The sequence below is a fragment of the Felis catus genome, chromosome B4 (assembly GCF_018350175.1).
Source record: "Felis catus isolate Fca126 chromosome B4, F.catus_Fca126_mat1.0, whole genome shotgun sequence".
NCBI lineage: Eukaryota > Metazoa > Chordata > Mammalia > Carnivora > Felidae > Felis > Felis catus.
Window position 1 is genome coordinate 87,119,475 of NC_058374.1, and position 15,393 is coordinate 87,134,867.

Below are 15,393 nucleotides of genomic sequence, written 5' to 3' on the forward strand. Positions count from 1 at the left end.
TATAAAAATCAAGAGTATATAACTTTAAGCCAGCAGAAAAAAAATTCATCTATTCAATGGAAAACAGAAATAGAAACAATAACAAAACAGTACAGTAAGTAGAAAATATGTGGAAAGACAGAAATAAGTGTTAATTTATATTAGCGATTACTGGCTGTTTATTATTGATTAATTCACCCATTGAGATCTAGAGACTCCTAGACAGAATAAAAAATAATATTGAACCAGATGCTGCTTTTAAGACACATATAAGAAACAATAATAAAACTGAAAATAAAAAGAAGGAGGGAAAAAAATGGTCTGAAATGAACCAAATGACACCAGAATAGGAATCTTAAAATCTGAAAGAAAAAAAGGGCAAAAAAACGTCACGAGAGACAAGACAGTTATTATATGCTTATAAAAGGAAGAGTAGGAGAGAAAGGTATACCTGCTATATAGCCAAGCACCTAAAAAAAATCAGCCTCAATTATATCAAGCAAAAATGTAGGGTGGAGAGATTTAAAAAAATTTTTTTTCAACTTTATTGTAATACAGCTGACAAGGTAGAGAGATTTTATTAAATCTAGATCAGAGTTTGGCAAACTAGGTACTGTGAGCCAAAAGCTGCTGCCACCTATTTTTGTAAATAAAACTTTACTGGATACAGCCACCCTCATACATTCATATGCTGTCTGTGGATGCTTTAGCGTTGTAATTAGAGTTGAGAAGGTATGAAAACCATTAAGCCCCCAAAGAGCTGAAAACATTTACTATGTGGTTCTTTACAGAAAAAAAGTTGCCATCCTCTGATATAAATATTAAGTTCAAGCTCTGAGATAATTTATAAAATTCTATACTCAACAATCAGAAAACGTACATTGTTTTCAAGCACACATAGAACATTTACAAAAAGAGATCACATTCTAACCCACAAAAAGGAAAGCCTCAAAAATAAAAATTAAAAAAAGCAAGATTTTGGTATAACAAAATTAAATTACATACTCATTTTGTGTGTGTGTATAAAAACCCAGTAAGATATAAAATAATCTCTGGGTTTCAAAAAAGTAATAATCATATAGAAACTAGTAATAGTTGGAGTTCAATACTATAGATATTAATGAAGACAAATCAAGTGAGAACAGGAAAAGGTGACTTATTTAGAGATTGCCATTGCCAGGGACTGAGCCATCATGACTATTTTGTCTAAAAATTCAAATTATTCATAGTACTTCTTACGTATTTTAAAATTTTTATTCTATCTGAAATGTTGCTTTATTTTTCAATCTTGTTGTTGCTAAATTATGTCTTGCCTTTTTTCTACTGACCACTGTCTCCAGAACTTTGTATCATTAGCCTCTAAAAATAACAGCTTTTTTTAAAATTACTGATGCCATCTAATCTATTTTCTGTTACTAATTTGTGTCACGTTTTTATTTCTACTCTTTTGCTTTCTTTGGGCTACTCTGCTGTTTTGTTTTGTTTCCCTTCAAAATCCTTAAGTTACATATTTTGCTTAATTTTTAATTTTTTCTTTCTTTTAAAAGTACATGTTATTACTTAAATCTTCTTCAAGATTTCAGGTTTTACAAAGTAAGATGCTAATGAGGAATATAAAGTACTCTCTTCATTTCTGTGCTTAACCAGATGCAGTATCTTGGCACTTTAAGGGATTTATTTTTTAATTAATTAATTTAATTAATTTATTTAATTTATTAATTTAATTAAATAATTAAATTATTTAATTTATTAATTTAATTTAATTAATTAATCCAGATGCAATATCTTGGCACTTTAAGGGATTTATTTTTTAATTAATTCATTGTTTCCTGCACTTTTCCTAACACGGGGAAGTTTCCATAGCATTGTAATGCCAGTTTTTCTTTAAAGTTACGCTACCAGGAGGTGGTATAAAATGTGTACTCCATACCCACACTCAGAGGTATTCATTTTTCATTAATGTGATACTTTCAACCTTTCTAAGGATGTTCAAGATAAGATTCTTAAAATTAAAGTATAAAGAAAGAAAAAAAGATGAAGACATATCCAAAAAGGGAAGGAACTGATGTTTCAATCATCTTCATTGTGTCTCACTTTTTAAGTATGAATACACAGCTAAGATCATCTAGGAAATACACAGAAGAGTAGAAAAGAGATGTCTCAAAATGAAGTCTTTGCAAGCAGGCCTACTAAAAAACAGCTGCGGTTTAGAGCACGAAGATAGAGACCTATATCCCTCAGACAGCCTGGATTAAAATAATGGCTTCGTCTCTTAGTAACTGTGTAAACTTGAGTAAGTCATTAAACTTCTCAGTTTTACAAAGATTATTCTCAACACTTCCTACCTAATAGGTGTTTTAAGGATTAATTAAATTAATCCACATAAAACATTTATTTGAGTACTTGGCAGAGGGTATCACTTATTATAATTTTTATCTCCCCCTTCAGTACAAATAAGTCTATCTATAGCAAACCAAATTCATAGCAATATCCCTTGTTGAGAATTTCCTGATTGAATTTATCTGTCCTACAAAACTGTACATCAACTGCTATCCTGCCTATTGATAATTAGTCTAGAGTTGCACTGTTCATTTTACTAACCACTAGTCACATATGGCTATGTAGATGTAATTTAATAAAGTTACATAAAATTTAAAATTCTGCTGCCCAGTTATACTTGCCATATTTCATATGCTCAAAGGTCATTAGTGGTTAATAATTACCATATTGGATTATCACATGGGCAATTCTCATGGGTAGCACTGATACAGAGAGACACAACGTTAGGCTGAGCCTATCATCATGGGAGATATTGGGGAGTTTGAAATTTGAATGGAGAAACATAGAACCCTGTAGCAATTAGGAACAAGTCCATTGTTATCAATACCCTAAAAAGAATGCCACAAACTCCTAATGCTGGGTGTGAAGAGATAGCCTCATTATCTGGTTTCCAAAGCATGGGTTACCATCAGTTCTCTAGATTCTTCAGTGTACCTTACCAAGTAATAAGGCAAGCTCTATTTAAGTTGCAAAGGTCTTCTTCCAATGAGTTGCTCTATTTTTAACTTTACTAACGATGTTTTCCAACTGAAAAAAAAATCTGCATTTTTATTAGGTTGAATCAGCCTATATTGTATCACTTCTGAGATTAACAGTATACTTAGAAAGTCCTATCCATTTCTACAGTTATAAAATTTCTTCTAGTACCTGTATAGGTTCATGTTATTTATGTTTGTCTTATTTCTATGGGATTAATTTCCCAAAGCGGCATTACCGAGAGTATTTATTTTATTGTTTTAACAATACAAATAGTGGTAAATAATTTAAACCATGCAAAAAGCTATAAAGTGACAATTAAATTCCCTGACATCCTGACCCACAGCCATGCAGTCTCCTTCCCTAGAGGAAAACACATTTATCACTTCTGTGTGATGTACTACCAGAGATAGTTTTCTCCTTTTATGGTATTAAATTTAGATTTCTAATCAACTTCTAATGTATTCTGTTTTGTTTAAGGCAGAATTGCATTTTTTGTCAAATAGATAGCCAATTATCCCAGCATCGTTTATCTGTAGAACAGTCCATTATTTCCCTAAGGATCTTTAAATGCCAACATTTTCATACCCTAACTCCCCACTTATACCTAAGTCATTCTTGACCCTCTCTCCCATACCAGTGACCTACTTTATTTTTCTATTCTCGTTCCACTTGTCAAAAGGTTTTAAATTATGTGTGGAAAGATAGAGTTTTAACAGAGAAACTAAATAACAGTTGACTTTGTGGCAGAGCAAAGCTCTTCTTACAGCTTCTTTTTTTTTCTTTTCAACATCCTTGTTCTAGAGGAACTTTCTAATCAAATGTGCAAGAGCCACTTAACATCCATTGGTAATTGGTATTGGATTGGTTTGAATTCATAAAATTATTAGAGAAAATGTATTATATAATGAAAAATAAAGTCTTCAAGAAAAACAGGTAATGTACACATAAGTACTTTAAAAATGTAAAGCAGTATATAAGTTATTATTAGAAAACATTTGAAGGTGAGGGGAAAAAATTTAAGAGCCCGATGTGGGGCTCGAACTCACAAGCTGCGAGAGCATGACCTGAGCTGAAGTCAGATGCTTAACTGACTGAGCCACCCAGGCGCCCTGCATTTTTGAAAAGACACACAAAAAAATACAGCTACTGCATATATAGACAAGTGTGGAGGAGGTCAAAGTGTCAGTTATATAACAATTCAGCTTGTTTCCTTGACTCAGAGCTCTCCTTCATTCACTTATTTCACCATAAGGGAAGTAAAGCTATTTAAGTACTCAGTGCATATTAGGCTCTGGCATTTTATTTCCAATTTGGGTTTTGGCCATTCAGTTTATGATAAGGTTGTCATGTCTTTATAAGTATTATTTTAAATATAAGTGACTCAGCTGTTTTTGATATTTTTTTTAATGTGGTGATCACATGTATCTTCATAAACTCTCTTCTCTTACCACCTCCTGGGAACTATTTAAAAATTGTGAGTTTTTTTCCTTAGCTTCTTCACATGTGAAACGTTTCTCTATCAACCCTGGCACAATTTCCATTAGTTTTGGGAAGCTTGTCAAATTCCAACAATTTTCACATTCTGGAAAAGAGTAGAACTAAATTAGATATTTAATAATGGAACAAAAAAAAAAAACGAAAGCACTGAAACAGTGTAGTGTGTGTATGCTATTTACAATGCAATAATAATCTTGACCCTTATGTAATATATATGTGTGTGTGTGTGTGTGTGTATATATATATATATATATATACACACAAAACAAAGTTGTAGTTCAAAACTAAATACATTTATGTATATGGTTTTCAACTGGTATTAATATATGATAAAGGACTGTTATTCATCTATTTGTGGCTTGATAAAAAAGACTGGTTCTGCCTTCACAGTCTGAGGAGTGCCAACAACAAAGGCTGACTGTGGGTTCAGACTTCTGGGTTCTCCTCTACCCTTGGCTTTGGCAAAAGCCATTGCAGACCGCATTTGAAGAAAGCATGATGCTGTTAGTCATATACTTCCATAGGCCATGTGGCCTAGTTTGTGCCTGAGACAAACATTTCTCCAGATGAAGTGGGACAAACCCTTTGGGCATCCTTCTAAAAGGACTATTTTACCACCTTCTAAATGGCACTGTTGAAACTGATAGTAGTATTTTTCTCATCACCTCTTTCATCAGTTTTTGAATTGAGGGTCAAAAATATATATCCTCAAGTCATAGCAATCCTTTGAGTTCCCAGTCCACGTATACAATGCTGTGTAAACATTTCCTTTAGATATCTCAGAAACAGCCTTCAATAGGTTTGAAACTCAATGAACTTCTCCAAGTCAGATACTTTTCCAATGAAATCCCCAAAATACTTACATGTAGTTCATACTAAAACTCATCGTTGTTTTCCTAAGCTTCACATCCAGTTGATCACCAGTTCCTACCATGTTTTGCCTTCTAAAATTTTCTGAATCCATCTATTTCTCCACAGGACAACCGCCAACTCATTAAACCAAAGAATTGTCATTCTGCGTTCTGCCAAAATGCATCTTTATTTACACTCCATCCCATCTTGTGCTCCTCAAACTAGGTATTTATCCTACAGCTAGATTTCCTTTTTTCAATATGTAACCCTGATGAGTCATATCCTCATCCCCATTTACAACATGCCATTGGCTTTATGTTTTCCCTAAAGAGGTAAATTTACAGCATGGTCTCCACCATGTAGCTGAAGTTTACCTTGTTTCCTCATATTATCTCATGATACCTCCCTTATTCTCCAAGTTCCAGTCACCATTGATTCTTCACATATGCTCTTCTTTCCATTTGCAATTTTTGTCTGCACCTCTTTCCCTGTTGCAGACTTAACTAAAATATTTCTTTTCCTGGAGGCCTTTACTTACAAATACCTTCCCTCATTCATTAGGTCAGGTCCATCTGATATATGTCTCATAACTTTATATGCCATTTCTTTATAGAATTATTCAAGCTACAGTTCATTGAGACAGCTTTCTCATAAATGCAGATGCACTGAGTGAAGAAACATGTCTCTTGTGCTCATCATCATATCCTCAGCATTTAGCTTAGCACCTGAAAAATCAGCTGCGCCTCAATAAATAATCACTTAATGAATTAAGTAAATACATTGTGCCCCTACTAGGTACCACTCTATTAGCTCTATAAAGGATATTAAGAAAATAATATGGTTCTTTTCAAGTTTTTCCTAATCTAACAGTTTTAGAGTCCAGTCATCTCCATATTTAACACTGCAAACTCCCTGCCCCACTCCAATGCTCCTAATCCTCCTTACCCTGCTTTATTTTTCCTTAGCACTTCTTCCCTTCTAATATACACTTTCTCATTTACTTAATCATTATGTCTATTGAGACCAGGAAGTTTTATCTCTTTGTTGATTGATGATTCCCAATCACTTAAAACACCTCCTAGCACATAATAGGCTTTCAACAAATATTTGTTCAATGAAGAAAAGAATGAATATTTCCCAAAAACTATCATGAACTATCATTCATAAGTGTTGCTTCCCACAACAAGGATTTCCATGTTAGTTAGCTACATTATACACCTGTAGCAGCATTCTCAGCAGTGGTGATCTGGCCCCGCCTTGGGGAACATCTGCAATGTCTGGTGATATTTATAGGTGTCACAACTTAGAATAGGAGGGATGATATTGCTACCTCTGGTGGTACATGACAGGGGTGTTGCTAAACATCCTGAATATACAGGCAGCTCCCCACAACCAAGAATTATGAGCCCAGAGTGTCTGCAGTGCAAAGGATGAGAAAATCTAGACTCTACTGCTCTGTGTCCCTGCCTTTCTTTCCATCAACTTGCATTACTTCTTTCTCTCTGGTGTTAAAGGCTTTCCTTCAGGTGTGTCCCTTCCTCTCTCAATTGTTTGCACCTCAAGCCTGCCAGTGTGCTCATAAGTTTTTTTCCTTTAGTGTTTTCTTTAAATGTCTATTTTTGACAGAGAGAGAGAGAGAGAGAGAGAGAGAGAGAGAGAGAATGAGCCCGTGCATGTGGGGAAGGGGCAGAGAGAAAGAGGGACAGAGGATCCCAAACGGGCTCCCAGCTGACAGCAGAGAGCCAGATGTGGAGCTGGAATTCACAAACTGGGAGATCATAAACCTGAGCCAAAGTGAGATGTTGAACCAACTGAGCCACCCAGGTGCCCCACTTGTGAGCTTTGGTTAGTGTTACTGAGGGCTTTTTAAGAAGTTGTTTAATTTTAGTTTACCAGATGAGATGCTCTTTGATAGAGCCCAGAATGTGGAGATATCCCAGCTCTCTGCAAACCAGGCTGTTTGAAATCAACATGGTTACCTCACCTCTTTTTTAATTCAATTTTGCCAATTTGAAATCAAATGTTACTTTAATGATATATCTATAGCTTTCATTTATTTTGAGGACCAGAGACCTATCCCAGAGATATAGGTCCTCAAAGTTTAATCCTGATATAACCACTCAGAGCACTGAATTTGAGAACCCATCTGGTTTCAAACTGCTTGTTTCCCTTTCAAATAGCTTACCAGAGATAATGTATAGTCACTCTGTGGAATTTGGGCATAATTCCTCAAGGACTCCTATTAGTTCACATTCTTTTTTTTTTTTAGTCTACTTTTTATTTTGAGAGAGACAGAGAGAGTACAAGAAGGAGAGGGGCAGAGAAAGAAGGAGAATCTCAAGCAGGCTCCTATGCTGTCAGCACAGAGCCCACGCAGGAATTGAACTCAAGAAACTGTGAGATCATGACTTGAACTGAAATCAAAAGTCAGTCACTTAATCGACTGAGCCACCCATCATCCCAGTTCACATTCTAAGTAGAATAAATATTAGGAGTTATTCACACTTTGTGAAATAAAATACATTTGAGTGCTAAATAATTCATATGTGAGCTCAATAAAATAGCATGCATCCTCTAGGACAGAAATATTCTGGATAGCTTATCCATCATGATATTCTTGGTGCCTAATAAGGCGTTATCACACACTCAGTGTTCAATAAATGTGGGAAAGAGGTAACAAATACTTTCTGGGAATTACTGACTACTCTTTCTTTATGAGTATACATGTGAAATCCTTAACTTTAATATATATATATTATTTCTTCTTTTCTAATAAATGAGTAGAAGATAATAGGACTGAGATTCTGAGAAAGATTCTGAGCCTCTGTTGAGGCTTACTGGGAAAAAATGGTAGTGTAATTTTCTGGCATAAGAACAAGTGTCATGACAAGTGGCATGCACTTAGTACCCCTAACTAACTCTTGTTCAGAATAACTAGCACTTTCAGTTTCCTTATCTATATGTGACAGATGAGCCAGGTTGAGTCTACCTTGAAGTGTGTGCTTGTGTTTACATGCCTTCCTGTATGGATTTGGCTGAGATTTACATGGGAGGAGTGAGGTTCTTTAGGTCTCCTGACCCAAATTGATATTTGATAATGCTTGTTTTGAGCATTAATGTTTTAATTTGGGCTACAAAAAAGGAAAATTGTGTTTGCGTGTGTGTGTGTGTGTGTGTGTGTGTGTGTGTGTGAAGGTAGAAAGTGGGAGTCTAGAAAGTGGAAAATTAAGAGAGTATCCCCCCTTTGATTGATTTTAAGGTCCTATGAATGAAGAGAGGTATATTAGTTTTCCATTGCTGCATAACAAATTATACCAAATTTAGAAGCTTGAACAACATCCATTAATTATCTCACAGTTTCTGTAGGTCAGAGGTCCAAGCACAGTTTAAATGAGTTTTCTACTCAGAGTCTCATAAGGTTGAAATCAAGGTGTTGGCTGGGTCTGGGGTCTCAATGAAGCTCAGGATCTTTTTCTAAACTCACATTGCTATTGACAAAATTTAGTTTCTTGTAGCTGTAGAACTCATGGAGGCTTGTAGACCAGATCTTCTTGCAGACCAGTCTTGGAGAATCTTAGACTTCTAGAATCTCCTAATTGGCTTACCTGATTAATTCAGGCCCATTCAGGGTGATCTCCCTTTAACAAACTCAATATTAACTGATTTTGGACTTTAATTACCTCTGCAAAAATCTCCTCATCATCCTATTCCCAGGTCCCACCCATACTCACAGGGTGGGGATTATATAGGGCAGGCACACCAGAGGGCAGGAATCTCTGGAATCATCTTAGAATTTTGTCAACCATAAGTCTAGTTAGAAAAGAAGTCAAGGGAGCTGTTTTCACATCTACTATTAGTTTGGAGTCTAAGACACAAAGAGAAACACAGAGCTGTGGAGACAGCATCTTCTACAAAATCTAACAGAGATCTCTGAGAAGCTCTAGCATACTGAGGGCCCAGGATGGCCCAAGAAGAAAAATACTCCAAGGCAGGGCCACATCACTGGCATAGCACATGGCCACAGTGCCATCATGAAGTTCTCCAGGGATGAATGAAGGCCAGGGGTAAAGAACCCAAGTGAACTCTATTTCAAGTAATTGTGAAATTTATATAGGGAAACCAAGAGTTTTCCAGAAATATTTTGTTTGGGGTTGAGGAAAAAGTCTTCTGGGTTTTGAAAGTTATAACTGTAGTGGTTGCGAGCTATCAAAACGTAGCTTTTTAATATAGATTTGACTTGTTACATATAAACTCGTTGCTTTTAATGACTTAATTATAGTTTATGTTAATATGATTTCTATGGCTTTAATGATACCTGCTCTGATTAGTCACCAAAACAAACACACAGAAGCAAATAATCAACATTGGGTAATAATGAAATGCTGGAGGTTTGCTCTCCTCTGCGGTGAATATGCTCTGCTAAAACTACCTTCTCTGAGATACTCAGTCCATGGAAATTTTTAAGAATCTCCATACCTTAAAATAAAGGAAAAAAGTTATGAAAGCCTGAGAACTACAAGAAAAGCAGCCCTCTGTTAAAAAATAATCATTGTACTGCATGGCCATTTACGGTGTCCTATTAGTAAATGTCCCCCTGGTAGCCACTTTGAGAAAAAGTATATTTTCCCTTCTAGCCTCACCAGGATTTGCTGTTAAACTGTGTCTGGCCCTCTTGTATTTAGGGTTAATTTTACTTCTGAGTTGTTTTGTAATGTAATGAAGATAATTGCTGCTTCCAACTGTCCTGTAAGCACAAGAGAAAGTATGACTCCTCTATTTGCACAAAATAACTCCTCTATTCGCACAAAATACAATCTTTCTTTCTATTCTTGCTTTCACCATTTTCCCCCTTGCAACTGGGAATACACTCCAGAAAACACATTCACTTAAAGTATCCGAAATGGGAGTTGGCTTGTTAGAAGGGTTATGACAACAAACAATAAACAGGGCATTTTTTACAAGTAGAATTAAATACTGGAGTTGTCAACAAAAAAGCATACATGCCTGCTATTAATAAAAGAGTTGTAAACTGCGGACATGCCTGCTGTCCTTGTGATGGGATTCTAAAGCTGAACAGTCACTAGAGAATCCTTTCCTTTACACAGACCATCCGAGTCACAGGGGATTCTGACAAACTGGAATGGCTTTTGCTGGGGGACGGAGGAGAAGAGGCTATACTTTGAAATAAGTGTTTGGATTGTCTAAAATACAGAAGAAGCTTACTCCTAATGCCAAGAATTGCATGGCACACTGTTGCCTTGCTTGGAAGAAACACCAAAGCCCCAGTTAATCCAGAAGGGATCCATTCCATTTATGTATGGTTTTACAGCTTTCAAAGTGCTGTAAATATATTACTTAAGCCTCACTATTCTGTATCCAGTCTAATACTAAAAGAGAATAAGAAAAAAGAAAGTAGGGTTCCATTTTACATACATGAGACACGAAATTATTTTCACATTTTACACATATATATGGTCAGAGTGACAATTATATTTCTATATATGACATAGCCTAATATTTGCTCCCTGTTAAACAAAAGAAAAAAGATGTGTAATGAAAAGGAAGGCAAGAGATGTATAAGACTGTAGGAAAGGCATGCACATTGATGTTTGGAAACCTACACATAATTCTTCAATATGTCACTTTGAAAAAGATTCCTGGGTTTTCCAGCATTAAACACATCCATTGGCCCTTGGGCTTCTCATAAATCCAACCCTTGTTGACTCACATGTCTATTGTGTCTATATGCAGGTGACAGTCACCTGTATTTTAATAACTTAATGATTAACTTCTACCCCCAACCAAGAAGGAATAACAGGAATTTTAGCTCTCTGCCCATAAATAATAAGAAACACCATAAGGAACAATAGGTTTTGACATTGAACAATGGCAGTGCCACACAGTGATCCTCAAGAGAAAGGAAACAATCAAGTAAAAATTACAATTCTGGAAACTTAGAGGGGGCAAGCCACACAGAATCCAATGATCTTGCTGAGATGAGCAGACAAAGGTTAGAGTTCAGGGAGGTCAAGGTGGCTGGACTTTGCACAGAATACTGGCCATTCATCCAAAATGCTTGAAAGGACAGTGGCATAATTTTCTGTTTTCAGATTGTGGTGGTGGAGGGAGAATTATCTGTATAGTACTTTTCCATGAGGTAAAAATGGCACATCATATTCAAATATGTGACATCGGCTCAGGGACATAACCTCATTTTGATCAAACAAGGAGACACTACGGTGGAAAATAAGCAAAAAGAACTGCCTATTTTGCTCTTACTTTTAAAATTAATTTTACAAACATGGAAATAAAGAATTATAGTGATCAAAGATTGGTATTCTATCAATAGAAATAAAATTGGCTAATCTCACTGATATTGTATTAAATTTTATTTTAATATACTTTAATATATTTTTAAATGTTTATTTATTTTGAGAGAGAGAAAGAGAGTACAAGTGGGAGAGGGACAGAGAGAGAATCCCAAGTAGGCTTTGCACTGTCAGCAGAGCCCAATGCAGGGCTCGATACCACAAACCCATGAGATCACAACCTGAGCCGAAACCAAGAGTCAGACATATAACCTCCTGAGCCACCCAGGGTGCCCCTACTTTAATATTTTTAAGACTCAACATATAGTGTCAATAAAGTGACCAGGTATGGGAAATTGAGGGATAAACATTAAAAAATACACTGCTATCTAAAATCACAATATATATATTTCATTGGTTTTGAGGCCAAAACAGATAGTATTATTGCTGCTTTCACTTGTATCATGCATTTAGTGGCTCTGATTTAGCCAATGTCCCTATTATTTATTCATTTAAGGGAATCATTTTAACATCATTCTTACCAATGTGTAAGGTAGATGCTATTTCTCATTTATTTTTTAAATTTTTTAAATATTTATTTTTGAGAGAGAGAGCATGAGTAGGGGAGGGGCAGAGAGAAAAGGGGACAGAGCATCTCAAGTGGGCTCTAACTCATGAACCCAACGCGGGGCTCAAACTCATGAGCCGCGAGATCAGGACCTGAGCCAAAGTCGGACATTGAAGTGACTGAGCCACTCAGGCATCCTGATGCTGTTTCTTATTTAAAAAAAAAAAATATTGAGGGGTACCTGGGTGGCTCAGTGGTTAGTGTGTGACTCTTGGTTTCAGCTCAGGTCATGATCTTGTGGTTTTGTGGGTTCAAACCCTGCATTGGGCTCTGCGCTGGCAGCGCTGAGCCTGCTTGGGATTCTCCTCTCCCCCTCTCTCTGCCCCTCCCCTGCTGGTGCTGTCTCTGTCCTCTTAAAATAAATAAATAAACTTTTTAAAAAAGGCATAAACCTACAAGGATATAACTAATGAGAGAAAAAAGCAACATTTTTTTTTAATATTGAACATTTACTCTGTGCTAGGCACTATTTACAGGGAAAAACACAAACAAAAGTCCTTTCCCTCTTAAATCTTATTTTTTATGGGAGGAGACAGAAGCAAATGAGATAAATAAAATAGGTAGCCTGTTGGGCTTAAATGCCAAGGGGAGAATAATAAAAGCTGAGAAGATGAATATGAATTATTGGGTTGAAAGAAAGACAAGATGCAATTTTAAATAGGGTGGTCACTTGAGAAAAGTAACTTCAGACAGGATTGTGCCTGGGTGGTGTTTAAACAGCAAGGTATCTCATGTGTTTGGAGCAGATGAGCAAAAGAGAGAGAGAGAGAAGTAGAAGAGGAGTTCAAAAAAGTAATGAGGGCCAAGATCATGTAGGTCCTTGTAGGTCAAAGAAAAAGGCTTTGGTTGTTACTCTTAAATGAATTTGAAAGACACAGAAGATTTTGAGCAAAGAAGAAACATAATCAAACTTACATTTTTAAAGGTCACTCTGGCTGCTCGATTGAGTGTAAAGAAGAGGAGGGCAAAGATATAAATTGTGAGCCCTGTTAAGAGGTTATTGCCACACTCTAGGTAAGAGTGATAGAAGCTTGATCAAGGGATTCAGTAGTGGTTGGATTCTTGGATATATTTTTAAGTTAGAGCCAAGAGCATTACCTGATATATTAGAAATGGGACTGAACCCAATCTGTCACAGGTTTTGAACTTGAACACTTAGAAGGTTAGAGTTGCCAACAACTAAGATGGGGAGGATTTCGGGAGAGCAGGTTCAGTATGGTTTATCAGAAAACTCAGTTTGGGCTAACTAGGTTTGAGATGCCAGTTAGACCATTCCAGGAGGGTTTTAATTAAATCATGTGTTTATAATCAATCTTTTCTCTCTCTTATTTGTAGTTTACCCATTGATAAAACTTAGAAGAAAAGAGAAGTCATCCTTCTGGAAAGACCAGCAATATTGTATAATCATTGCCTCTATTGAAGATACATCAATATGAACAGTGGATAGTGATAAGGTAGGCTATAGATTATGCAAAATTTCTAATAACAATTGTTGACTTCTTTCTTTCCCACTCAAGAGAGTGTATTTTTTTTAACTTGAGAGAGAAAGAGAGAGAGAGAAAGTGTGTGTGGTGGGGAGGGGGCAGGAAGGGTCAGAGGAAGAGAGAGAGAGAGAAAGAACAGGTGTGAGTGGGGGAGGAGGGAGGGAGAGGGAGAATATTAAGCAGGCTCCACACTGAGCATGGATGTGAGGCTCAGTCCCACAACCCTGGGATCGCAACCTGAACCAAAATCAAGAGTCAGATAATCAACTGACCAAGCCACCCAGGTGCCCCTCAAGAGAGTGCATTAATATGTAAAATTAGGTGACTGTGAAAATAGTTTCAAATAGTTAAAACTTAAATCAGTACCAAATTTCAGTACTTTACCTATTATTAGAAAAATATTAAGTGTGACACTTTCAACAATAGCCACAAGTTAAGAACTGAAAAGATAAAGTGAAATCCAATCAGTGATATTTTAGAATTAAAGACTTTCAGAAATTTTAGTGGAAAAAATAACACTTAGTTTTAATATCTTACACCCTTTACTTCCTCAGACCTATTTGTAAATGCATGGAAGCCAGGGTCAGAATCCTAGCTGTATAGTAGATACATATTTATTCTCAAAATCATTCTTCTATTAATGTTTTGTGAAAGAAATCATTCTTCTATTAATGTTTTGTGACCCTCTCATTCCACAGTTTAAATTCTCTCCCAAGAGCCATACATGTCCATTACATAAATGCACTTCTTCACCATGACTTAGTACATCATTTTAAAAGATGTCCAGCCCTCTTCCTTAGCACTGACTGGGGAGGTGGCAGCCATCTCCTCCTCAGCATCATGGCCACCCTCAGACCCCTCACAAAGCCCAAGATAATTAAAAAGAGGACTAGGAAGTTCATCTGGCACCAGTCAGACCTATATGTCAAAATTAAACGTAATTGGTGGAAACACAGAGGCATTGACAATAGGGTGCACAGAAGATACAAGGGCCAGATCTTGATGCCCAACACTGGTTACAAGAGCATCAGGAAAACAAAGCATGTGCTGCCCAGTGGCTTCTGGAAGTTCCAAGTCCACAAAGTCAAGGAGCTTGAAGTCCTCCTGTTGTGCAATAAATCTTACTGTCCAGAGATTGCTCATAATGTCTCCTCCAAGAACCACAAAGCCATTGTGGAAAGAGAAGCCCAGCTGGCCATCAGAGTCACCAATCCCAATGACAGGCTCCACAGTGAAGATAATGAACAGACAGACAGTTGTGTTCACATTGTGTTTGTATTAATAAAACCATAAAGCTTTCAAAAAAATATTTCCAATCATAGCTCAGGCTCAGACTAAGAGAATGAATAAATAGTATGCACAGACACAGTATGTGTGTGTCTGTCTTGTAAATGCATACACACACACACACACACACACACACACAGATGCACACTCATAGGGTCATGGTTTTAGAATAATGATGGTTTTAATATTTGATCCTGCCTCACACTGAAACTCAGTTGACTGAAAGGAATAGTGCAAAGCCATCCTAAATGATGCCAACAATCTGTACTAATTTACAGAGGTTACCAATTGGTCCTTTAGAAGATTCCTGCATTGGAAA

General features: G+C 36.4%; 1 protein-coding gene across 1 annotated transcript; it reads left to right on the top strand.

The window, feature by feature from the left end:
- Positions 1 to 14,627: 14,627 nt before the first annotated feature.
- On the top strand, positions 14,628 to 15,080 carry LOC109501914 (60S ribosomal protein L32-like). The gene has a single exon (XM_045062671.1). It carries the CDS (start codon positions 14,628 to 14,630, stop codon positions 15,078 to 15,080), a length of 453 nt encoding a protein of 150 aa, XP_044918606.1.
- The last annotated feature ends 313 nt before the right edge of the window (positions 15,081 to 15,393 follow it).